We start from the raw sequence: 26,635 nt of genomic DNA, 5'->3' as shown, positions 1-26,635 counted from the left end.
ATGTGAAGTAAAATAAGGATTCGTGCCCCAAGTGCATGTCCGCCCTTGAATCCCTAAAATCGCAAGTGAGCTACCTCCCATGGTCTGAAGACAAGAGCGGCTTTAAACCATGGTCTTAGAGAAGGCGTTTGTGTACTAGAAGTCTCTGGTCCGCATCTCATTAGACTGGAGAACTCCCACCACTGACGATAGGACCGCTGGCTCTGCCTGAAATGTGTGTGTGCAGCTGGCGTGGCTTATGCACACGGCCCTGGCCTTGTTTGGGGCATCTGGCATTTCGGCACATAGTGGGCAGAGGAGCCCTGTGACCAAAGGCTCCGGTGAGTCCCTTTAAAGTGTGTCATTCCCCCCCCCCCAAAAAAAAGAGAGAGAGCTTCCATACGATTGCTTCTAACATATTTATAAGATTATGTCTTTCTTGCTTTGTATGTCCCTCCCCTATGGTATAACCACTGCTTTCACTATAGATGATGTTGGTATATGTGGAGGAGAAGGGAAAAAACAAATCGTTTAAATAGGGATACAGGAGGACCCATTGCAACAATGAGATATACAAGTTGTTATGTCGAAAAACGAACTTTACAACTTTGGTGGGGGGGATGGGGGGGCGGGGGGATGGGAAAGGATGGGAAGGAATGGGAAGGGGAAACAAAGGAGGAGGCAACAATGCTTGATAAGAAATGTACTCATTATCTTGCCCATGTAATTGTAACCCCTGTACAGTATTTTCACAATAAAAATACGTTTATTACAATAAATGAATGAATAAACTGTCATTCCACCTGCATGCGGGGGGGGGGGGGTGCGCTGCCTGAGGGCTGGCATGCTCTCCCCTCCGTGTCCTTTGCCTTGCTTACCTCTGCTTTGTGTGGTTATTATTATTCTTTTGCTATGCTGAGGTTTTCTCTCCCTTTGCTCAGACAGACAGCAGTCTTCCTTTCAGAATGTATTTGGTATTGTAAGGGTGGTGTGCACAGGCGTTACAGGACGGAGCGCACTCGTCTGGAACACTGCCGCTGCTCCCCGCCCTCTTCCCGCTTTTCCCGACCCATCCCCATCCACAGCTGCACAGTTCATTTTCAGATAGTGTCCAGAGAACCCCTTTACCCTCCCAAAGACGGATAAATGAACAAACAGGACAAAAGGAAATGAAAACAAAATAGCAACAAAGAAAGCCAGGCGCCGGTGGCTCCCGCCTGTCATCGTAGCCACTCAGGTGGCTGAGAGCTGAGGATCGCGGTTCAAAGCCAGCCCGGGCAGGAAACTCTGAGAGAGAACTACCAGGGCCCAGAGCCAACGAGTCCTTTGACTCTAGGGAAAAAAATCAAACCTGGCAGTGACTGTGTGGACTGCACACACAGCAGAACGAATTTTGTAGATGTGATTAAGTCAGATGAGATGGGAGCTCATCTTGGCTTGTCTGTGTCCGTGCGAGGAAGGCAAGGTAGACTGGTGTGACCGCCGACTCTGCAGCTGGAGGGAGGGGCCAGAGGCTAAGGAGCATAGGAGCATTCTTGCAGGTTAGGGAAGAGACTGGATTCTTCCCTAAGACTCCAGAAGGGACTCTGAGAATGCCCTGATCTCCAGAAGTGGGCTGAGGATTTGTGTTAGCTCAGGCTGCCAATTCTGTGATGATTTTTTCCCCCCACTAACAATAAGGATCTCATACAGATACCCTCAAGGTCCACTGCCGTTGGTCTATCAAGGGTAAAACACTATACATGTATGTATCCAGTTAACAACAATTACTCTCTTTTCCAAACAGTGAGGCTACTTATGAATAATCAGAAAGTAAATTCCAAGAGATGGCTTGAGATGTGTTGAAAGAATTGGAATAAAACTGGATGTGGGCTGTTTTCCAGATCTGATGACACATGACAATGCTGTGTAACACATTAAAACAACCACCCGACCGAATCATGAGCCGGAAAGCCTTCCATACTGCTGCACTAGTCTAACTACTCTAAATATTTGTCATGGGAAAGAAAAAAACTCAGGCTGGCAGCTTATCAGGTTAGAAAATGCTGGCAGGTGTTCCTAGGAGGCAACATGATGTTAATTACTGTCAGACAGAGGTAATTGATGGACTGGTCAGTAATCCATATAACACACAGCTCCACCACCAGAACAGGTGTCTGCCTGATGGAAGAGCAAAACTGGACACTGCACCACCTTCAATTTCACAGCCTGTGATTCTTCATCAAACTTCCAGAGATCAGTTATGTCCTCTCAGTGTTAGATCCGAGCCAAACTGAGTGATTTATGTACAAATACCCTCACACACAGAATGACTGCTGATTGGGCAACGCACCCTTAAAAATATGAGCTCACCAGATGAGACTGGAAAGAATCACCCTGAGGACCTTCCCTCTGCTTTCTGACTCACCTCCACTTTCTGTTTTACAACTGTACTCCTTAAAGCCACAGGACACGAGCGATTGCTTTCATTGTAAAGCTGAGTCGATTGAGGCAGTGATTCAAACATGCCCATAAAATGTACATGATTTTACACGTAATCCAGACTTTCACAATGAGGCCTCTCAGTGTTCTCCATGGAGCAGCCCCATGGTGAAGATGCCAGTCCACAGCACACTGTATACGATCCGCAGACGCCAGTCCACAGCACACTGTCCACCATCCCAAAGATGCCAGTCCACAGCACACTGTCCACCATGGCAAAGACACCAGTCCACAGCACACTGTCCACCATCCGCAGACGCCAGTCCACAGCACACTGTCCACCATCCCAAAGACACCAGTCCACAGCACACTGTCCACCATCCCAAAGACGCCAGTCCACAGCACACTGTCCACCATCCGCAGACGCCAGCCCACAGCACACTGTCCACCATCCGCAGACGCCAGCCCACAGCACACTGTCCACCATCCACAGACGCCAGTCCACAGCACACTGTCCATCATCCGCAGACGCCAGTCCACAGCACACTGTCCACCATCCGCAGACGCCAGTCCACAGCACACTGTCCACCATCCCAAAGACACCAGTCCACAGCACACTGTCCACCATCCGCAGACGCCAGTCTACAGCACACTGTCCACCATCCCAAAGATGCCAGTCCACAGCACACTGTCCACCATCCACAGACGCCAGCCCACAGCACACTGTCCATCATCCACAGACGCCAGCCCACAGCACACTGTCCACCATCCCAAAGACGCCAGTCCACAGCACACTGTCCACCATCCCAAAGACACCAGTCCACAGCACACTGTCCACCATCCGCAGACGCCAGTCCACAGCACACTGTCCACCATCCCAAAGACACCAGTCCACAGCACACTGTCCACCATCCGCAGACGCCAGCCCACAGCACACTGTCCACCATCCGCAGACGCCAGTCCACAGCACACTGTCCACCATCTGCAGACGCCAGTCCACAGCACACTGTCCATCATCCACAGACGCCAGCCCACAGCACACTGTCCACCATCCGCAGACGCCAGTCCACAGCACACTGTCCATCATCCGCAGACGCCAGCCCACAGCACACTGTCCACCATCCGCAGACGCCAGTCCACAGCACACTGTCCATCATCCGCAGACGACAGCCCACAGCACACTGTCCACCATCCACAGACGCCAGTCCACAGCACACTGTCCACCATCATGAAGACGCCAGTCCACAGCACACTGTCCACCATCATGAAGACGCCAGTCCACAGCACACTGTCCACCATCATGAAGACGCCAGTCCACAGCACACTGTCCACCATCCCGAAGATGCCAGTCCACAGCACACTGTCCACATTCCAGAGACGCCAGTCCACAGCACACTGTCCACCATCCACAGACACCAGTCCACAGCACACTGTCCACCATCCCAAAGACACCAGTCCACAGCACACTGTCCACCATCCGCAGACGCCAGTCCACAGCACACTGTCCACCATCCGCAGACGCCAGTCTACAGCACACTGTCCACCATCCCAAAGACACCAGTCCACAGCACACTGTCCACCATCCCAAAGATGCCAGTCCACAGCACACTGTCAACCATCCGCAGACGCCAGCCCACAGCACACTGTCCACCATCCGCAGACGCCAGTCCACAGCACACTGTCCATCATCCACAGACGCCAGTCCACAGCACACTGTCCACCATCCCAAAGACGCCAGTCCACAGCACACTGTCCACCATCCCAAAGACGCCAGTCCACAGCACACTGTCCACCATCCCAAAGACGCCAGTCCACAGCACACTGTCCACCATCCCAAAGACACCAGTCCACAGCACACTGTCCACCATCCGCAGACGCCAGTCCACAGCATACTGTCCACCATCCCAAAGATGCCAGTCCACAGCACACTGTCCACCATCCCAAAGATGCCAGTCCACAGCACACTGTCCACCATCCGCAGACGCCAGTCCACAGCACACTGTCCACCATCCGCAGACGCCAGTCCACAGCACACTGTCCACCATCCGCAGACGCCAGTCCACAGCACACTGTCCACCATCCGCAGACGCCAGTCCACAGCACACTGTCCACCATCCCAAAGACGCCAGCCCACAGCACACTGTCCACCATCCCAAAGACACCAGTCCACAGCACACTGTCCACCATCCGCAGATGCCAGTCCACAGCACACTGTCCACCATCCGCAGATGCCAGTCCACAGCACACTGTCCACCATCCACAGACGCCAGTCCACAGCACACTGTCCACCATCCCAAAGACACCAGTCCACAGCACACTGTCCACCATCCCAAAGACACCAGTCCACAGCACACTGTCCACCATCCACAGACACCAGTCCACAGCACACTGTCCACCATCACAAAGACGCCAGTCCACAGCACACTGTCCACCATCCCAAAGACACCAGCCCACAGCACACTGTCCACCATCCCAAAGACACCAGTCCACAGCACACTGTCCACCATCCACAGACACCAGTCCACAGCACACTGTCCACCATCCGCAGACGCCAGTCCACAGCACACTGTCCACCATCCAGACACCAGTCCACAGCACACTGTCCACCATCCCAAAGACGCCAGTCCACAGCACACTGTCCACCATCCCAAAGACACCAGTCCACAGCACACTGTCCACCATCCGCAGCCGCCAGTCCACAGCACACTGTCCACCATCCGCAGACGCCAGTCCACAGCACACTGTCCACCATCCCAAAGACGCCAGTCCACAGCACACTGTCCACCATCCACAGATACCAGTCCACAGCACACTGTCCACCATCCACAGACACCAGTCCAGAGCACACTGTCCACCATCCCAAAGACGCCAGTCCACAGCACACTGTCCACCATCCCAAAGACACCAGTCCACAGCACACTGTCCACCATCCCAAAGACGCCAGTCCACAGCACACTGTCCACCATCCCAAAGATGCCAGTCCACAGCACACTGTCCACCATCCACAGACACCAGTCCACAGCACACTGTCCACCATCCGCAGACGCCAGTCCACAGCACACTGTCCACCATCCCAAAGATGCCAGTCCACAGCACACTGTCCACTATCCACAGATGCCAGTCCACAGCACACTGTCCACCATCCCAAAGACGCCAGTCCACAGCACACTGTCCACCATCCCAAAGACGCCAGTCCACAGCACACTGTCCACCATCCCAAAGACGCCAGTCCACAGCACACTGTCCACCATCCGCAGACGCCAGTCCACAGCACACTGTCCACCATCCCAAAGACGCCAGTCCACAGCACACTGTCCACCATCCCAAAGACGCCAGTCCACAGCACACTGTCCACCATCCCAAAGACGCCAGTCCACAGCACACTGTCCACCATCCCAAAGACACCAGTCCACAGCACACTGTCCACCATCCCAAAGACGCCAGTCCACAGCACACTGTCCACCATCCGCAGACGCCAGTCCACAGCACACTGTCCACCATCCACAGACCAGTCCACAGCACACTGTCCACCATCATGAAGACGCCAGTTTGTTCTTCTCAGTTGCATGGAAGTGCTTCAGCCATGCTGCTGGCTCCCTGGAGAAGTGGAGCAGTGCCAGGCCCAGGAGCTCCTGACCGCCGCTCTGCCCGCCCTGTGCGGCCAGGCCCAGCACACGCCTCCAGGCATGGCCACAGGAGTCTACACCAGCTCACCGCCGAGACTCCGTCTGTCTAGATCAGAGGGGCACTCAGAGGAGACAGGGGACAGCATGACAGGATCTCTTCAGAGCTCACACTCAGACTTCCCCCATAGGACACCAGAGATGTTCCTTCGCCTCCTCCCCTCAATTCCCCCTTCTATACCACAATTCCTCCTTCTACACCACAATTCCCCTTCTACACCTCACAATTCCCCTTCTACACCCTCAATTCCCCTTCTACACCCACAATTCCCCTTCTACACCACAATTCCCCTTCTACACCACAATTCCCCCTTCTACATCCCACAATTCCCCCTTCTACACCCACAATTCCCCTTCTACACGAACAATTCCCCCTTCTACACCCACAATTCCCCCTTCTACACCCACAATTAACCTTCTACCACCACAATTCCCCCTTCTACACCACAATTCCCCTTCTACACCCACAATTCCCCTTCTACACCCACAATTCTCCTTCTACACCCACAATTCTCCTTCTACACCCACAATTCCCCCTTCTACACCCACAATTAACCTTCTACCACCACAATTCCCCCTTCTACACCCACAATTCCCCCTTCTACACCCACAATTAACCTTCTACCACCACAATTCCCCCTTCTACACCCACAATTCCCCTTCTACACCCACAATTCTCCTTCTACACCCACAATTCTCCTTCTACACCCACAATTCCCCCTTCTACACCCACAATTAACCTTCTACCACCACAATTCCCCTTCTACACCCACAATTCCCCTTTCTACACCCACAATTCCCCTTCTACACCCACAATTAACCTTCTACCACCACAATTCCCCCTTCTACACCCACAATTCCCCTCCTACACCCACAATTCCCCCTTCTACACCCACAATTCTCCTTCTACACCCACAATTCTCCTTCTACACCCACAATTCCCCCTTCTACACCACAATTCCCCCTTCTACACCCACAATTCCCCCTTCTACACCCACAATTACCCCTTCTATACACCCACAATTCCCCCTTCTACATCCCACAATTCCCCCTTCTACCCCCACAATTTCCCCTTGTACAATTCCTCCTTACTTTATCTTGCTATACTAAAGTAAATCCTTGCTAAAATTTGTACCTTGTGAGACTTGTGTGTTTGTGTGTGTGTGTGTATGAGAGAGAGAGAGAGAGAGAGAGGAAGGGAAGGAGGGGGAGAAGGAGGAGAGGGGGAGGGAGAAGGGGAGGGAGAGGGGGATGGGAGGGGGAGGGGACGGGAAGGGAGGGAGAGGTCTCAAAGTGTTTCTCATACGCAGATTGAAGGGTGGGAACTGTGAACTCCCTCAACCCCAGACATTGTGACATTTCTGAGAAGTGTTTGCCCTGCCTGGGTTAGGCTGTGTCCTTTTGGCCTCCGGTGAGTTCACACAGGGGCTGACATTATACACTACGGAGCCCATAAACATTCTGGGCGCAGGCCCGGCTCTCCTGCTCTGTGTCCCCACTCTCCATGCCCGGCTCTCCTGCTCTGCGTCTCCACTCTCCATGCCCAGCTCTCCTGCTCTGCGTCCCCACTCTCCATGCCCGGCTCTCCTGCTCTGCATCCCCCACTCTCCATGCCCAGCTCTCCTGCTCTGCGTCTCCACTCTCCATGCCCGGCTCTCCTGCTCTGCATCCCCACTCTCCATGCCCGGCTCTCCTGCTCTGCGTCCCCCACTCTCCATGCCCAGCTCTCCTGCTCTGCGTCCCCACTCTCCATGCCCTGAGCTCTCCTGCTCTGCATCCCCACTCTCCATGCCCAGCTCTCCTGCTCTGCATCCCCCACTCTCCATGCCCAGCTCTCCTGCTCTGCATCCCCACTCTCCATGCCCGGCTCTCCTGCTCTGCGTCCCCACTCTCCATGCCCGGCTCTCCTGCTCTGCATCCCCACTCTCCATGCCCGGCTCTCCTGCTCTGCGTCCCCACTCTCCATGCCCGGCTCTCCTGCTCTGCGTCCCCACTCTCCATGCCCGGCTCTCCTGCTCTGCGTCCCCACTCTCCATGCCCGGCTCTCCTGCTCTGCGTCCCCACTCTCCATGCCCGGCTCTCCTGCTCTGCGTCCCCACTCTCCATGCCCGGCTCTCCTGCTCTGCGTCCCCACTCTCCATGCCCGGCTCTCCTGCTCTGCGTCCCCACTCTCCATGCCCGGCTCTCCTGCTCTGCGTCCCCACTCTCCATGCCCGGCTCTCCTGCTCTGCGTCCCCACTCTCCATGCCCGGCTCTCCTGCTCTGCGTCCCCACTCTCCATGCCCGGCTCTCCTGCTCTGCGTCCCCACTCTCCATGCCTGGCTCTCCTGCTCTGCGTCCCCACTCTCCATGCCCGGCTCTCCTGCTCTGTGTCTCCACTCTCCATGCCCAGCTCTCCTGCTCTGCGAGACCTGCATTGGCTTGCTCTGCCTTCCCTGGCGGTGGTCTCTGCTGGTTTCTGGGGACCTGACACAGGCACACAGCCCCACCCAGAGGCCTCCTGGCCCTGGAACCTGTTTTCGCCTGGTGGCTGCACGGGCACTTTGCAGATCTCTAGGCGTTCACAGCAACAGCAAGCCTGAGTCTGTGGCTTCATCTTGAAGGAGACCGGCACCGTCTGGGGCCTCCATAGGAGAGAAAACCCAACAATAAAATAATGAAAATGTAATGCTTCTCTCATGTATCGCCAGGGGTATTGGGATGTGCTCAACACAGGACAGCTTCATGAGAGAGTGGGCACACCGGTTATCTGGTGTAAATGTTATGTGACGTGGGAGCCTTTAGAGGTGAAGATCCCAAGGAAGAGAGGACAGTGTGCTGAGACCTGGTGAGCAGCCGCGCTGGTGCGCAAGCGCGGCTGGACAGTGCAGGGGCGGGATTGGGGAGCGGCCCTGCGCAGGGCTCCCTGGCTCAGGACCTGTGCTCCTGCTCCATGATCTCTGCCCGCCCGCCCTCCACAGTCTACCCCAGGCCAGACAAGTTTTCAGGAGCTCCACCTGGCAAGGCTCCAGGACACAAAAGACAATAATCCTGTCATTTCCAGAGATAAGGAATCCATCTTCCAGGACGGCACTCCTAAGCACGCATGTGCATTGCATGTCTATATACCCACATTCACCGTTCCTATATATATACACACACACACACACATATATATCTGTATGTGCATGTGTGTGTGTCTATATACCCCCACACTGTTCCTATATATCTGTGTGCATTGTGTGTGCATGTACATGCGTGTATGTGTGTGTGCACATGGTTCCTATATATCTCTGTGTGCATTGTGCATGCATGGGCATGTACCCACACACTGGCCAGTCTGTTGAAGGGAAAAAACTAGGTTTTTCCGTTCCTTTTGTACCCTGGCTGCTCGCACAGCACCACCCACGGAGAAAGTGGTCAGTAGCAGTGGAAAGCTAGGCAGCCCTCCCAAGCACCTTGGACACCGGGGATTGAGACCGTCAGGAGTCTCGTTCACCTCTCCCTGACAATTTGACCCACGGCAGGACGCAGGCTCTGCTGAGCGCCCCGGCTCTGGGTAGAGCTGCCCCGCTGCTTCGAGGGCTGCCGGTGTGCCCTTGAACTTTCCTTCAGTGCCGCACACGCGCGATCGTGTCCCTTCCACTCAGCACACACCGTGGCCGGCACCCGGCACTATCCATTCTTGGCCACACACCACGGCGCTGTGACGGGCGTGGTGTGAATGCATTCTGCAGGCCTCTGTTCCGATCCTCCTCACTGAAGACATTCTCTGTGAAGCAGAGCACGCAGGTGTGGCCGTGAACTCTTTCCTGAAGCCAAAGGCTTGGCTGCAGAGCGGTCCAAGTGTCACACCCAGGCCATAAATAGCTGAAACTCTGCTTGTTGACCTTTGCATTCCTTAAAGGCTGAGCTCTCTTCACTGCTACAAATAAAATCTCTATTAGGAAATTGCCTCTCACAGACAGCCATAAAAATCAAATGCTTCTGTGCATGTGAGCCATGGAGGAAGTACTGAAGAAGCGTAACCTCTTCCTTTCTCTTCATGTGCTCCGAATAAGATCCTGCTCTGTCCGTGAAGGGCGACTGAGTGAGGCCCCTCCGCGGCCTGCCCGGTGACCGCAAAACCCAGGACAGCCAGGCAGGAGATGCAAGAGCAGAGCAAGAGGTGCGGCAGGCAGCAGGGAGAGCCCACGGGACGGGCCCCCCACGCAGCGGCTTCCTGAAGGAGGGCGTTTGGGGATTTACCCCAGGAGCCTGCACAGGTCGCTGCATCCTGTGAGCTGCCCTGTGCTGGTGGCAGGGCTGTCACCCACAAGATGTGTGTCTGTGCCCCGCCCCACGCATCTCTCCCCCAGTCTGACCGCAGGCAGTGAGATGATCGCAGGCAGTGAGATCGAGGCGCACACAGGGAACAGCACACATGGTCTCCCGACCCCCTGCGAGAGACTCTGGCCCCGCTGGACACCGTGTCTCACCAGCTCTGTGTTTATATCGTTTTGCTTGTCTTTGTGAGGCAGAGAAATGCTGGCATCTCCCATGGAGTAAAATAACTGTAAAAACCTTGGCTTGCAAGGGCGTCTGGGCCTGCTGCCGGCTGGGCAGGCGGCTGAGGCCTTGAGCCCGAGATCTGCTGCCGTGGGCTGGGCCGGGCGAGGGGGTCGGGGCTTGCCTGAGAGCACAGCGCCTGGGCCTCCAGATCCCCGCCCCCAGGCCGTCAAGAGCAGCCAGGGCAAGCAGCCAGGCCAGTCTCAGAGTGTGGAAAGCAAGCCTGAGACAGAGGCCGCATGTGAGGGCAAGAATGGGAAAGTGAGTCTGCATTCGGGAGAGGGAGAGAGGAAACACATTAGGAGCAAATGGAAAAGAGCAGCATCCCAGGAGAAGGCCCTTCTGTAGCATTTATTGCATGTATTTCCATCTTGGGACAGAGTAATAACAGAGTGGGCGGGGCAGCAATGGTGTGAGCTCTACTGATGAGATGGCTTCAGCGCTTAGTGACTGGCCTTTTCTGTGATGCTATGACTTGCATAGACAGAAAGCAACGTTCCACATGTGTATAATACAAATATAGACATGTCTGTCTACAGATACATACATGTGTATTTGAAGATTTATTTGTCTTGTGATGTAAATTGAAACTACTAGGTTTAAAGTCAGTTTAAAGTCATGATTTTCATCTCTTAAATACAAACAGAAAGTGATTTCTGATTTATTATAATTGATCATTTTACATAAGTAGATATAAATACATACATTTGGATAATACAAATTTTTTCCAGTTAGCCAAGAGCCTAAAATTCATTAATATTTTTACATACTTTTCATTCATTAGCCAATGGAGTAGGAGAACAAATATTTAACTCACAAATCAATTCAGATACACAGAGAAACTGTATTTTCTTGGTTTGTCTATAATCAGCCTTCCTCCCAAGTTGGTAAAAATGAAAAAGAATGACCTAAGTGTCACGTTTTTTTGAGATCTGATCCTGTTGTTTTTTCGGTTGTTTTGGGCAGTAATGATCCTGTGGTTTGTTTGGTTGGTTGTTTGGGGCAGTAATGATCCTGTGGTTTGTTTGGTTGGTTGTTTGGGGCAGTAATGATCCTGTGGTTTGTTTGTTTGGTTGTTTTGGGCAGTAATGATCCTGTGGTTTGTTTGTTTGGTTGTTTGGGGCAGTAATGATCCTGTGGTTTGTTTGGTTGGTTGTTTGGGGCAGTAATGATCCTGTGGTTTGTTTGTTTGGTTGTTTGGGGCAGTAATGATCCTGTGGTTTGTTTGTTTGGTTGTTTTGGGCAGTAATGATCCTGTGGTTTGTTTGGTTGGTTGTTTTGGGCAGTAATGATCCTGTGGTTTGTTTGTTTGGTTGTTTTGGGCAGTAATGAGATGTAACTCGCCCCGCACAATGCAAGAAAGGCACGCTACCACTTGAGCCACTCCAATAATTCCTTTTTGAATTGTTTAGCTTCAAGAGTGGGTCTCTACGCCCGCTGACCTGGACTTTGATCTTCCTTTTCACGCTTCCGTCGGTCAGTGGCATGACGGTCATGTGGCACTGCACCCGGCCCTGCTCGGGATGGAGGTGCGTGGACGCGTTCTTCACTCTAGACTTGCACTGCAGTCCCTCAGTCTCTGTCTCCTGAGGAGCTAGAAAGGCAGGCCCCCAAGCAAGTGCGCCTGGGCCTGGTCCTCAGTGCCACCGAGGCTTCCTGCCACATCCAATCCGCCCCCCCCTTACGCTTCTGTCGTTTGAAGCTAACTTGCGCCACCGTTTCCAGTCAGGGCTGGCGGTGCTCCTGAGGCTCACCATGCCCTACAAGGGGGCAGCTCGGAGGACTCCACCATCCCCTCCCCATCCCCGCCAGAATAACAGGCACGAAAGCCGAGAGGAAATCGAGAAACCCAAACTTAAAAAAACAAAATGTCCCGTGTGTAGTCAGTAGTAAGTGGAGAATTGCGCGCGTGTGAACACGTTCCTCCTGCCTTAGCTCAAGGTTCTGCTTTGAAAAGGGCAAGTTTCCTGGCCTTCCACGGTCAGGCCGGGTCGGGCCACGAGGCCTTGCAGGCAGACACGTCAGACGGAGGCGCTGTGGGAGGTACACGCCTTCCAGTTGTGCTGCTTGAGCTGCGTGTGGCAGCATGGTGCCCAGGCCTCGTGGGAACCCGGTGGGAGCAGCATCTCTTTAGTCTCATTGCGCGCTGCCAAATGCAAAGCTCTTGGCTGACAGCATCCTCTCACGCTAGAATACCTTGAGAGGCTAAGCTTGAAACCAAATTGCCATGTTGAGTATAGAAAACACAGTCAGAGAAAACTTTAAAGTTTCACTTGTAGTTGAGTTTTTTTATAAGTATGAAGGAAAACAGATGGTAATATTTTCTGGTTCAAATGGGACAGGATGTCACACACTTTTCTACCCAATTACTGCTTTTGCACTTCATTAAATGATTATTCTGATTTTAAAAATGAAATAGTACCACAAAGCTGTGAGTAACTACATGTGCATGAACGCAAAGGGCCACGAACTCCTTGAGAACAAGAATCACATTTCTCATCCTTTCTACAACAGCCACCAAGGTGGGGGGCCAAGGTAAGCAACAGAGAGACAAAGATCGTGCCCAGCATGGCTGTGACACACAGAAAATAACAAATGTGTAACGAATGGGGAGAACAAAGAGGGAAAAAGACTCACGAACTGGACGTCTAGGAGACATGAACTGGATGTCTAGAGTCATGAACTGGACGTGTAGGAATCATGAACTGGATGTCTAGGAGACATGAACTAGATGTCTAGAAGTCATGAACTGGATGTGTAGGAGTCATGAACTGGACGTGTAGGAGACATGAACTGGATGTCTAGGAGTCATGAACAGGAAGTCTAGAAGACATGAACTGGAAGTGTAGGTACCTGAGTATTTTAGCCATTGTGGGGGAGTGTGGCAACCAGCAAAATGAATGGCTTTTTGGAATGCTACCAAACTACTATTAAGCCACTGTTTCCTACGAAAGGAACCATCTGGCAAGGAATGAGAAGCCATTGGACTTGCCTGAGCCTCAGAACACTACGAACATAAAACTCCACTTGGTTTAATGAAAGCTGAGGGGAGAGATGTCATAAATCTGTTTTGTATTTCAAAGAAAATCTACATGCTTCAAAAATTCATGAAAACGGGAGTCATGAATTATTAGAAATAAAAGCTTTTAAAATTTGAAAGTTTTTGAAATCACACATTTCCATACACGTAGTTCCTTGGAAAGAACTTTTAGCAATTCATTTTTATCTTCCTTTGAGTACATGTATATCAAATTAATTCAAATTATGGGTTGCTCTTTATGGAAAGGACAGCTTTGGTTAACTCCGGTATTTATTACCTCAGCCTGTTTGAGCAGCGAGTGCCCTAGATTTAGTATCTTACGAATGACAGGGTTTTATTCCTCACAGCTCTGGGACGGAGGCAGGCGCCGGGGCGTGAGGGCGTGGGGCTCTTCCCTGAGTGGCTGGGGAGTCATATCTTCTCGCGATGGGCGGGGGAAAGCTCGCTGGGCCTCTGCTACAAGGACGCTGGTCCCACCCACGAGCACCCTGCCCGTCCGGCAGGAAAGGCCTTGTCCCCTCCTCGCGCCACCACCGCCGGCGCCTGCTAGCTGGCCCAGCTCTGCCCTGACCCCTGCAAGAAGGCCCACCTCCTAACACCCTTGTGTGGAGAATGACGCCTCCCCGGTGTGAGGCCTGAGGGGCGCACACCCCGGCCTCCGACATGCAGCCATCTCCAGGTCCCGTCGGAGCTCTGAGCTCGGTGAGTCCCCGGCTGGCACCCCTCCTCGCCGCCCCCGCGGCCTCCCTCCACGTGCGGGCGTCCCCGGGCCCGTGGCTCCCGGGGCCGTGGCACCTGTGGCCCTCTGCTCCAGTTATCAGCTTGTCCACTGCACTGGGTCATGTGGCAGCTTGGTGGCCACGTCTACTCTGGAAAAGGAAAGCCGAGGGGCTGGGAAGGTGGCTCAGTGGTAGAGCGCTTGCCTTGCATGCCTGAGGCCCTGGGTTCGATTCCTCAGCACCACATCAGCAAAAAGAAAAAAGCTGGAAGTGGTGCTGTGGTTCAAGTGGTAGAGCGCTAGCCTTGAGCTGAAGAGCTGAAGGACAGCGCCCAGGCCCAGAGTTCAGGCCCCACGACCGGACCCCCCCCCAAAAAAAAAAAAAAAAAAGGAAAGCCGAGTGTTTACCAAAACCAGACTGACTTGCGCATCTAGGAAATTTCTCGGAGGTAGAATGAGTCCTCTTTCCAAATAAGCAAACGTACAAACACTGAAACACAGGGTCTGCTGGGGGAAGCAGACTGGGCTGGTGACACTCTGTGTAACAGTGTGTAGCAGTTAAAAACTCTCTGAAGCACCAACAAATGCTGGAGGGGATGTGGAGAAAGAGGAACCCTATTACACTGCTGGTGGGAATGTACACTTATACAACCACTTTGGAAAGCAGTCTGGAGGGTCCTTAGAAAGCTAAAGATTGACCTCCCTTACGACCCAGTCATGCCACTTCTAGGCATCTACCCTGAACAACAGGAACCAATATACAAGGACAGGTGCACCTCCATGTTTATTGCAGCACTGTTCACAATAGCTAGGATATGGAAACAACCCAGATGCCCCACCACAGATGAATGGATCCAAAAATTGTGGTATCTATACACAATGGAATATTATGCAGCCATTAGAAATGACAAAATAATGGCATTTGCAGGGAAATGGATGGAGCTAGAAGGAATCACGTTGAGCGAGGTAAGCCAGGAGCAAAGAGACAAATGGTATATGGTCTCCCTGATAAGCGGATGCTAAATCCAAAATGTTAGGTGATACGACAAAACTAACAGGACTTAAGAAACAAAGAACTCCTAGTCATCTGGTTGAACCACTACTAAATATCCCCATGCTGCTGATCACATGTATGGTGTATAACATGTGAACACCGTTATATGTTACAGACTGTGATAGACAATTTGCTCCAGGAAAGTTAGAATGAACTTGTGACTTTAAATGAGCATCACTATTCCACAATACTGTGAAATTTGGGAAATTATGTAATCACTTAATCACAATAAAAAAAAAAAAAAGAACCTCGGGGAAGGTAGGGAGGGAGGGGATGGTAGGGGGAAAACAATGGAGGGGGTAGCAATGCTCAATAGGAAGTGTACTCATTACCTCACTCATGTAACTGTAACCCTCTGTATAGTATCTTTACAATAAAAAAAATTTAAAAAAAAACTCTCTGAAGCAAAAAACTCATTTCTGTGTGCTCTGTTTTTAGAAAGAAAACAAAATTAACTTCTGTAGCCAGCTTTGGAGAGACAACTTGGAAGTAAAATTGGTGGAGAGCAGAACAAACAGAAGTGGGGGCCTTGAACTAAGCAGGGAAAAACATCCTATACTGCCGCAACACAAGGGAAAGAATCCAGAGAGTCGTCCAAAATAACGTTGGTGGCCACCGGCACGGCCACCATCGGAGCATTACAAACGCCGAGCCTCAGTAAGACCTCACACTGGTGTCTCTCCTTGTTAGAAAGATCCCATTTCGGATTGCATGAAGTTGCAGAGCTTCTGCATGGCAAAGGACAATAGCAAGATCAATAGAAAGCCCACGGATTGGGAGAAGATCTTCACTAGCCACACAACGGACAAGGGTCTCATATCTAAAATATACTTAGAACTTAAAAAATTAAATCCCCCAACAACAAATCCTCAAAGAAACAACTGTCCAATAAATAAGTGGGCAAATGACTTAAAGAGAAACTTCTCTGAAGAAGAAAGAAGGATGGCCAATAGACACATGAAGAAATGTTCAACATCCCTAGCCATAAAAGAAATGCAAATCAAAACAACATTGAGATATCACCTCACTCCAGTTAGAACGGCAAAAATCAAGAACTCTAACAACAACAGATGCTGGAGGGGATGTGGACAGAAAGGAACCTTACTTCATTGTTGGTGGGAATGTAAACTTGTTCAACCACTTTGGAAAGCAGTATGGAGGGTCCTGAAAAGACTTCACATAGAGCTCCCTATGACCCAGCAATCCCACTTTTGGGCATTTACCCAAATGTTTACAAACAAGACCACTCTAAAGCTACCAGCACAACTATGTTTATTGCAACATTATTTACCATAGCTAAGATATGGAACCAACCCAGATGCCCCTCAGTAGATGAATGGATCAAGAAAATGTGGTATATATACACAATGGAATGCTATGCCTCCATCAGAAAGAATGACATTGCCTCATTTGTTAGGAAATGGAAAGGCTTGGAAAAAATTACATTAAGTGAAGTAAGCCAAGCCCAAAGAAATATAGGTCCCATGGTTTCCCTTATTTGCAATATCTAGTATATGTATGAGTCAAGCAGAAAAGGTCAGATAATGTGATTTAGGAAAATGAACCCTTAGATATGTATTTAAAGGTATTTTTCTTTCATGAATTTGTTTCTAACAGAGTTATAAGATTATTTCTTTGCTGCTTTGTATGTCCCTCCTCCACAGTATAACCCCTGCTTTCACTATATTTGATGTCGGTATAATTTGTAAAGGAGAGGGGGAAAAACAAGTCCTTTAAGGATACAGGTGGACCCGTTGCGACAATGAGAAGTACAAGTTGTCATGTCGAAAACGAACTTTACAACTTTGGTGCGGGGGGGAGTGGGGGGGGATGACCTTGGCGGGAAGGCTTGAGCCGCTGTGAGGTGAACAGCAGCGCCTTGCTCTCGCTGCAGGGCTGGGCTCCCCACGCCGGCAGCCATCCACGCCCTGGACAGGCCTCCCGCACCAGCACTCCGTCCCCTGCCAAACCAGCGCAAACCGTCTCGATTTCCAAGCGACCCATCGCCAGCTGTCACTGCACCTGATTCCTCAGCAGACCTACACACACACACACACACACACACACACATGTGTGGCTCTCCAGAAATGTGGGAAGGAGAGAGCCAGTGGTTCTTAGGAACAATGCTGGGAGGGGAGCAGAAGAGGCAGCCCAGGACTGGGGACAGGGCAGGAGATGGAGTTTAGGCTGATTCCTACACTGATGGGGGCTAGTATGGCTTTTAAGTAGGGGAGCAGAAAGATATATTTACAAATCACTCTTGTTGGGAGTGGATAGCTCACATCTGTGATCCTGGCAACTCAGGAGGCTGAGATCTGAGAATTGTGGTTCAAAGTCAGCCCAGGGAGGCAAATCCGAGACACTTCTGGCCTTGAGTGAAAATGCCAAGTGTGATCACGAGGCCCTGAGCTCCAGTCCCAGCACACACACACACACATGCGCACACACACACACACACAGACACACTGTGGACAGAATAGATGGTACACGGTTCATGGTGGAGAACAGAAGCAGGGAATTTGCCAGAATGCAGGGGAGGTGGAAATGAAAGCAATGGGAAGACTGGCACGTGACAAGATGTGGACAGGAAGGACAATGGAGATTCTGGACACTCTCTTTCTCTGCAAGCTTTTACCTCTCACTTCAAGAAATAAGAAGCTGCAGCTAAGACAAATAGTGGTGTTTTAATTATTTTAAAATTCAGAATAGCCCCCTCATGAATCATCCTACAATACCTACTGTCTGTGTGCTGCTCTGCTGGGGATAAAAATGCAGTCACTCCCGGACGGTTCGAAGATGGGTAAGGTACAGTACGGCTTTGCCACGGCGTTCAGAGCATGAAGCTGTGGCTGCACCCCTCAAAGTACGGCTGCATTTAGACTCCACAGAGGAGCTAACACCCAGCTCACTTGGACCCTCCAAACGCATGCTTCTCTGTGCATGCAGCAGGAAGGGACCTCACCCACTAGTTACTGAGACTTGGTCCCTTCTTGAGTTCCATGGTAACTTGGGGCGCAGGGAAGCCACAAGCTGTCAAGAGGTGGAAAGTCCTTGAAAATACATCATTCTCCACAGACTGAAGTCATTCTTGCCAAAACCACAGGAGGCTGTCTTCCATCTCTGTGTCATCATTCTATAACATCCTAAGGGGAAACTTTTCATAACCTTCTTCTTCTGACGCCTTTATTCCATTATTTCTTTGAAGCTTGGCTTTCCCATTTAGAAAGCATTTTAGGTGGAGAAGATAAAACTGTCAGCCTAGTGCATTTCACACCAGCTATCTGTGTCCACTTTTAATTTGGTATCTGAGTTACAATATTGTATTTCTTTTGTGTCATTAGATTTCAAGTTCCTCATGGCAGGAACCTGATTAATTACAATATAGCTATGGCGTCCGTATCTAGAAGGCTTAATATATATTAAATAATAATTTCAGTATCAGAACAAATTAAGGGAAAACTCATACTATTAACATTGCACCTCAGGTAAAAGTCTTGTAAACAAATACAGCATTCGCCTTCCTCTTCATTCACATCTTTAAGACATTATTCTTTTCTAAAACAAGGGTGTCCGTGTTTGGGAAACCAGCTCTTGGAAGCCAATGCTTCTGACCAAGAAGCAGAGCTCGTTCCCGTCTAAATAATCAAAAAACAAAACAAGATTTCAAGGCGCTGGACACAAGGAAATGGAGGACAGCCCCTCAAGGAAGGGAGCCCGGCAGATGCTCCAGCGGCCGGTGCCAGGGTCCGTGGAGAGGAATGGAGGCTGAGAACTACTCAAGACCTGGAATCATCTGAAGTAGTTAGAAGAAGCAGTGCCAGGCGCTTACACAGGACTGGGAAGCGCACCTGCTCGCGAGTGTCAAACCCCAGAGCTGGACAATTCTTAGTGCATTAACAAGCACCGTGCCTCCGTGGTGGGAAATCATGAATCTGGACTGAAGATTAGTATAAAGCACCATAAAATTAAACTTGAAAAGACCAAACTGCTCATAAGCCAATTAACTGTGTCTCAGAACAAACCTAGACATCTATAGATGCAGGAAAATACCCAGTCCCCATCAAGATTCAAGATTACCAAAGCAAACTACAATAGCCGACACGGCGTCAGTTATTAAACAAAGACATTGACACATTTATTGCATATGCTCCAACATTTAAATAGATGTGGGATATACAAAATGAGCTCTAAATCAAACTTCCACCAATAAAAACTATAATACCCACATTGAAATATACCGAATGAAGTGAAAGCAGGTTCAACATCCCAGAAAAAAAAAAAATTAGTGATCGTGAAGATATAGCAACAGACTTTAACAGAGGAAAATCACTTTTTTTTTTTTTTGGAGAGGGGGGTCCGGTCGTGGGGCCTGAACTCTGGGCCTGGGCGCTGTCCCTCAGCTCTTCAGCTCAAGGCTAGCACGCCACCACTTGAGCCACAGCGCCACTTCCAGCTTTTTTTTTCTGCTTATGTGGTGCTGAGGAATCGAACCCAGGGCCTCAGGCATGCAAGGCAAGCGCTCTACCACTGAGCCACCTTCCCAGCCCCAGGAAAATCATTTTTAAAGATGAAAAGGAATCAATGAACTCAGGACATGTACTTGTTCTATTGTTTGTGTAATTTGAGTCCCAAATAATAACATGGTGAAGGGAAAAATAGACAATGTATTTGCAGAAATAATGTCTGAAGGCTTTTCAACCTGATTAGAAGTATAAACTTAGATCCAGAGCCTCACAAGAACTGTGAGGAAAGCTCAAGGCGCACAGCACCAGGGAACTGCTGCATGCTGGGAGTAAGGAGTCATGCTGGGAGTAAGGAGGAAATCTTACACGCAGCCAAAAAAGATACCAAACAAGCTCGGTATGTAAGTCGAGATTGCAAAGAAACCACAATCCACAATGAAGAGCATAAACTGACAAGAATGACTGGAAAGAGATATTGAAATCGTTTTGACAGTGCTAGATCCTACGCTCAGAAATGACCGGAACACTGGTGACAATAACACCGCAGTGGAAGCATGCCATGCAAAGTGAGACACAACTTTCAAAGACCAGTGAGAAAGGACTCAGGCCCAGGGTCCAGAAACCTCCCAGGGCCGGGCAGTGAGAAAGGACTCAGGCCCAGGGTCCAGAAACCGCCCAGGGCCGGGCAGTGAGAAAGGACTCAGGCCCAGGATACAGAAACCTCCCAGGGCTGGGCAGTGAGAAAGGACTCAGGCCCAGGATACAGAAACCTCCCAGGGCCGGGCAGTGAGAAAGGACTCAGGCCCAGGGTCCAGAAACCTCCCAGGGCCGGGCAGTGAGAAAGGACTCAGGCCCAGGGTCCAGAAACCTCCCAGGGCCGGGCAGTGAGAAAGGACTCAGGCCAGGATACAGGGCCTGGGTGAGCTCAACCATCACCAGACTCCCGCCCTCACCAGTAGAACATCTAAAATCTAAAAAGACCACCTTTACCAAGATTTGGCCAATGTCAGAGGGAACTTTCTAGAACTGTTGCCACATGACTCATGGCAACCCACAATCACAATGTCACTCCAGAAGTAGTTTGGACTTCGTTAATAACAGAAGCCCTCTGCAGCCCTGCACGCCGGTGTGCTCCACTAATTCCCCAAGAAAAAGAAGATGCCGTCTCCCAAAACACAAGCAGAAATGTCCATGGCCATGTTGTCTGTGACAGCGCCGGCCTGGTGTGTGCATCACGGCCATGTTGTCTGCGACAGCGCCGCCCTGATGGTGTGTGCATCACGGCCATGTTGTCTGTGACAGCGCTGGCCTGATAGTGTGTGCATCACGGCCATGTTGTCTGTGACAGCGCCGGCCTGGTGGTGCGTGCATCACGGCCATGTTGTCTGTGACAGCGCCGGCCTGGTGGTGCGTGCATCACGGCCATGTTGTCTGATGCGCGTGCATTCACTCACCTTCCACCGACTTGGAGGGACAAGGCGTGGAGCAAGGCTGGGGGAGGCGGGCAGTGGGGAGCATGGAGCCCGGCGGGGAGCGCGGCGGGGCGCGGTGGAGGGCAGAGGGGAGCCCGGCGGGGAGGGGAGCGTGGCGGGGAGCCCAGCCCTGCGGGGCGCGGTGGAGGACAGAGGGGACAGGCGGGGAGCGGGTGGAGGGGGCGCGGAGCACCGCAGGCGCGCAGAGGCGGCCGCACGCGACCCGGCTCAACTTCAGGGCTCGGGGACTGCCGTGGAAACGTCTGGAAGGCTTGGGCTGTGGTCAGGTCGGTTTGGTGGTTTATCCTCCGATCAAAGGTGCGGCTATTTACGCATGTACCCATCCTTGCTGGACCGCGCCCGGCTCACCGATCGGAGCGCGCTCACAACGCGCCCGAGCGCGCGTCTTCTTCCGCATGCGTGCGCCTTCTTCCACTTTCGTCTTTTAAGGCACGCACGCGTGGAGCATCTTCTTCCACACGCGTGCGCGTCCGGAGCGCGTCTTCTTCCGCGCGCACGCGCTTCCGGAGCGCGTCTTCTTCTGCGCGCACACACGCGCGACCCTAGCGCTTCTTCTTCCGCGCGCACGCGCTTCCGGAGCGCTTCTTCTTCCGCGTGCACGCACGCGCAACCGGAGCAGCGTGTCTTCTTCTGCGCGCATGCGTGGAGCGCGTCTTCTTCCGCGCGCACGCGCGTGGCAGGGCGCGCGCCTCCCTCGCACCTTCCGGCCGAGGTGGCGGCGGTGGCGACGCCAGGGCCCCGCGGCTGTCCCCGGGCGCGCGCCCAACGATCTCCGGTTGTGAGCCGCGCCCAGCGCTGCCTCCTGGGCGCCCCCTCGCCGGGATGCCGCCCCCGTCGGCCAACCCGCTGGGCTACACGCCCCCGGACGGAGGCTGGGGCTGGGCCGTGGTCTTCGGCTCCTTCATCTCCATCGGCTTCTCGTACGCGTTCCCCAAGTCCATCACCGTCTTCTTCAAGGAGATCGAGACCATCTTCAACGCCAGCACCAGCGAGGTGGCGTGGATCTCGTCCATCATGCTGGCCGTCATGTACGCGGGCGGCCCCATCAGCAGCCTGCTGGTGAACCGCTACGGCAGCCGGCCGGTGGTGCTGGTGGGCGGCTGCCTGGCCAGCGTGGGCCTGGTCACCGCCTCCTTCTGCACCTCGGTGCAGGAGCTGTACGTGTGCATCGGCGTGGTGGGCGGTCTGGGGCTGGCCTTCAACCTCAACCCCGCGCTCACCATCATCGGCAAGTACTTCTACCGGAAGCGGCCGCTGGCCAACGGGCTGGCCATGGCGGGCAGCCCGGTCTTCCTGTCCACGCTGGCGCCGCTCAACCAGGCCTTCTTCCGCATCTACGGCTGGCGGGGCAGCTTCCTCATCCTGGGAGGGCTGCTGCTCAACTGCTGCGTGGCCGGCTCGCTCATGCGCCCCATCGGCCCGGCGCCGCCTGCGGCCGCCCCCGCCGGGAAGTCTCCGTCGAACGCAGCTGTGGCGGCGGCAGCGAGGAAGTCCGAGGCACGGAGGCCGGAGGCGGGCGGGGAGGCGTCGCGCCGAGGGACGCGCACGAGCAGCGTGCGGGCCGCGGCCCCGGCCGCCCCCTCGGTGGCCCCCGCCGCGCCCGCGCCCGCGCCCGCCCCCGCCCCCGCCTCGGACTCGCTGCTGGCGCACCGCGGCTTCCTCATCTACCTCTCGGGAAACCTGGTCATGTTCTTCGGGCTCTTCGCGCCCCTGGTCTTCCTCGCCAACTACGGCAAGACCAAGGACTTCTCGAGCGAGGAGGCGGCCTTCCTGCTGTCCATCCTGGCCTTCGTGGACATGGGCGCGCGGCCCACCATGGGCTTCGTGGCCAACACGGGCCTGATCCGGCCGCGCATCCAGTACTTCTTCGCCTGCGCCTTCGTGGCCAACGGCGTCTGCCACCTGCTGCTGCCGCTGGCCCGCGGCTACCTGGGCTTCTGCCTGTACGCCGGCTTCTTTGGCTTCGCCTTCGGGTGGCTGAGCTCGGTGCTGTTCGAGACGCTGATGGACCTGGTGGGCCCGCAGCGCTTCTCCACCACGGTGGGCGTGGTGACCATCTCCGAGTGCTGCCCGGTGCTGCTGGGCCCGCCGCTGCTCGGCCGCCTCAAGGACGTGTACGGGGACTACAAGTACACCTACTGGGCGTCGGGCGCCGTGCTCATCGCCTCGGGCATCTACCTCTTCGTGGGCATGGGCATCAACTACCGCCTGCTGGAGAAGGAGCGCGCGGCCGGGGAGCCGCGCAGGGACAGCGCGGAGGAGCGCGCCGGGGTCGGGGCCGAGCCCCCGGGCAGCGGGGCCGAGCGGCGCAGCGAGACCCAGCGCAGCGCGGCGGAGGAGCGCAGCGGGGCCGAGCGCAGCGGGGCCGAGCGCAGCGGGGCCGAGCGCAGCGGGGCCGAGCGCAGCGGGTCGGAGGAGGCGGCCCAGCCCGCGCCGCCGCCGCCCCCGCCGCCCCCGCCGCCCCCGCCCCCGCCGCCGCCCCCGCCGCCGCCGCCGCCGCCCGAGGAGGAAGAGCTCCCGCCGCCGGAGAGCCTCCGCGAGGAGGAGGCGGCGGCGCCGGAGGAGGTCGCGGAGGCGCCCGAGCCGGAGGCCGCGGTGGGGGCCGCGGAGGAGGCCGAGGCGGCGGCGGAGGCCGAGGCGGCGGCGGACGAGGAGGAGAAGGAGGAGGACCCCGCGTGACCCCCGGGCCCGGCCGGGACGCGCCCGCGGCCACCGCCGGCGGTGACGCTCGGGGAGAAGACCCGGGCCGCGGGGCCTCGGCCGGCGCGACCGCGCTCCGCGGCCTCCACGCTCCACGCAGGCCTCGGCGGCTCCACCCCGCCGATTCATCTATTTTGAGTGCCACATTAAACGGAACCCACTGGCTCCGGCCTCGGCGGCGTTTGTTCGCGCGCGGGGCACGGGGGATGCGGGGCACGGGCAGCGGGTGCGGGCAGCGGGGCGCAGGGCAGCGGGGCACTGGGGGAGCGGGCAGCGGGGCACTGGGGGAGCGGGCAGCGGGGCAGCGGGGCACTGGGGGAGCGGGCAGCGGGGCACTGGGGGAGCGGGCAGCGGGGCAGCGGGGAGTGGGGCAGCGGGGAGCGGGCAGCGGGGAGTGGGCAGTGGGGAGTGGGCAGTGGGGCACTGGGGGAGCGGGGAGTGGGCAGTGGGGAGTGGGCAGCGGGGCACTGGGGAGCGGGCAGCGGGGCACTGGGGGAGCGGGCAGCGGGGAGTGGGCAGTGGGGAGTGGGCAGTGGGGCACTGGGGGAGCGGGCAGCGGGGAGTGGGGAGTGGGCAGCGGGGCACTGGGGAGCGGGCAGCGGGGCACTGGGGGAGCGGGCAGCGGGGAGTGGGCAGTGGGGAGTGGGCAGCGGGGCACTGGGGAGCGGGCAGCGGGGCACTGGGGGAGCGGGCAGCGGGGCACTGGGGCAGCGGGGCACTGGGGGCGCGGGGCACTGGGGGAGCGGGCAGCGGGGCACTGGGGAGTGGGCAGCGGGGCACTGGGGGAGCGGGCAGCGGGGCACTGGGGGAGCGGGCAGCGGGGCACTGGGGGAGCGGGCAGCGGGGCACTGGGGAGTGGGCAGCGGGGCACTGGGGGAGCGGGCAGCGGGGCACTGGGGAGTGGGCAGCGGGGCACTGGGGGAGCGGGCAGCGGGGCACTGGGGGATCGGGCAGCGGGGCACTGGGGAGTGGGCAGCGGGGCACTGGGGGAGAGGGGCAGCGGGGCACTGGGGAGTGGGCAGCGGGGCACTGGGGGAGCGGGCAGCGGGGCACTGGGGGAGAGGGGCAGCGGGGCACTGGGGAGTGGGCAGCGGGGCACTGGGGGAGAGGGGCAGCGGGGCACTGGGGGAGCGGGCAGCGGGGCAGCGGGGCGGCACCCTCGGAGGGCCCGGCTCAGGACTCGGGGCTCGGGGCTCGGTCGTGGCCGCGGGGACGGCGCCGCTTGGGAAGTCACCTTCACCCTAAAGAGCAGCCGAGTGTGCGGAGCCCGCAGGACCCGGAGCTCCCAGCTCTCCACCCCGTGCCCGTCACCCAGCTCGCCCTCACCCTTCGCCCCCGAGGTCACCCAGCTCGCCCTCACCCTTGACCTCCGGGGTCACCCAGCTCGCCCTCACCCTTCGCCCCCGAGGTCACCCAGATCTCCTCCTGTCCCAATCACACCCTAGACCCGCGAGTCCCGCGCCGGGGTCTGAAGCCGGGGTTCGAACCCAGAGCCTCTGGCGCGCTGAGGCCGAGCGACCTTCGCCTGGACCCTGGGATCCCCAGCGCCCCCTCCCCCAGCCCCCAAGGGCTCCATGTTCGCCATCCGCGTCCCGAGCCCGCGCCGGGCGGGAATGAGCTCCGCGGGGAAGGGAGGCCGGGCCGAGGGGGGTCACTCACAGGGCCGAGCGGGGTCACTCACTGGCTCGGCCAGTGCCTCGAGCGGGGTCACACCCACCCTCGGGCGACTTTCCCAATGGAACACCGGGGCTTGAACTCCAGGCCTGGCGCAAGGCCAGCGCTCTCCCACCTTGAGCCTTGGCACCATTTCTGGCTTTTTGGTCGTTCATTGTTGGTAAGAATCTGACAGACTTTCCAGCCCAGGCTGGCTTTGAACCCCCATCCTCAGACCTCAGCCTCTGTAGCGGGGCATGGGCGGGAGCCTGTCCAGCTTTATTTTTGAAATAACCCGCGGGCTTTCGCGGTTCATCAGCACTTGTTCATGGCACCGCAGGAGCTCCATCGCGCTATTGTGCACGGCACCGCAGGAGCTCCATGCGCTATTGTGCACGGCACTGGAGGAGCTCCATGCGCTATTGTGCACGGCACCGCGGAGGAGCTCCATGCGCTATTGTGCACGGCACCGGAGGAGCTCCATGGCGCTATTGTGCACGATACTGGTGGAGCTCCATGCGCTATTGTGCACGGCACTGGAGGAGCTCTATCGCGATACTGTGCACGGTACCGTGGAGGAGCTCCATGCGCTATTGTGCACGGCACCGGAGGAGCTCCATCGCGCTATTGTGCACGGCACGGCGGAGGAGCTCCATCGCGCTATTGTGCATGGCACCGCGGAGGAGCTCCATGGCGATACTGTGCACGGCACCGCGGAGGAGCTCCATGCGCTATTGTGCACGGCTCCGCAGGAGCTCCATGCACTATTGTGCACAGTACTGGTGGAGCTCCATGCGCTATTGTGCACGGCACCGGAGGAGCTCCATGCGCTATTGTGCACGGCACCGGAGGAGCTCCATCGCGCTATTGTGCATGGCACCGGAGGAGCTCCATGCGCTATTGT

At 55.3% G+C, this 26,635-nt stretch overlaps 1 protein-coding gene across 1 annotated transcript; it reads left to right on the top strand.

The window, feature by feature from the left end:
* Positions 1-22,200: 22,200 nt before the first annotated feature.
* LOC122122645 (monocarboxylate transporter 1-like) lies at positions 22,201-24,057 on the top strand. The gene is made up of 3 exons (XM_042696958.1): positions 22,201-22,829; positions 22,929-23,799; positions 23,887-24,057. Exons 1-3 carry the CDS (start codon positions 22,201-22,203, stop codon positions 24,055-24,057), a joined length of 1,671 nt encoding a protein of 556 aa, XP_042552892.1.
* Positions 24,058-26,635: the final 2,578 nt, after the last annotated feature.

Source organism: Dipodomys spectabilis, unplaced genomic scaffold (genome assembly GCF_019054845.1).
Source record: "Dipodomys spectabilis isolate Male_0828 unplaced genomic scaffold, ASM1905484v1 ptg000213l, whole genome shotgun sequence".
NCBI lineage: Eukaryota > Metazoa > Chordata > Mammalia > Rodentia > Heteromyidae > Dipodomys > Dipodomys spectabilis.
The sequence above is the reverse complement of the archived record's forward strand: the minus strand, read 5'-3'. Positions and strand labels throughout refer to the sequence as shown.

Coding starts and splice junctions, on each gene's coding strand:
- LOC122122645 (XM_042696958.1), top strand. CDS start 22,201: ATGCCGCCCCCGTCGGCCAACCCGCTGGGCTACACGCCCCCGGACGGA. Junction 22,830..22,928: donor GCGGCCGCCCCCGCCGGGAA/GTCTCCGTCGAA, acceptor GACGCGCACGAG/CAGCGTGCGGGCCGCGGCCC. Junction 23,800..23,886: donor GCAGCGGGTCGGAGGAGGCG/GCCCAGCCCGCG, acceptor CCGCCCGAGGAG/GAAGAGCTCCCGCCGCCGGA.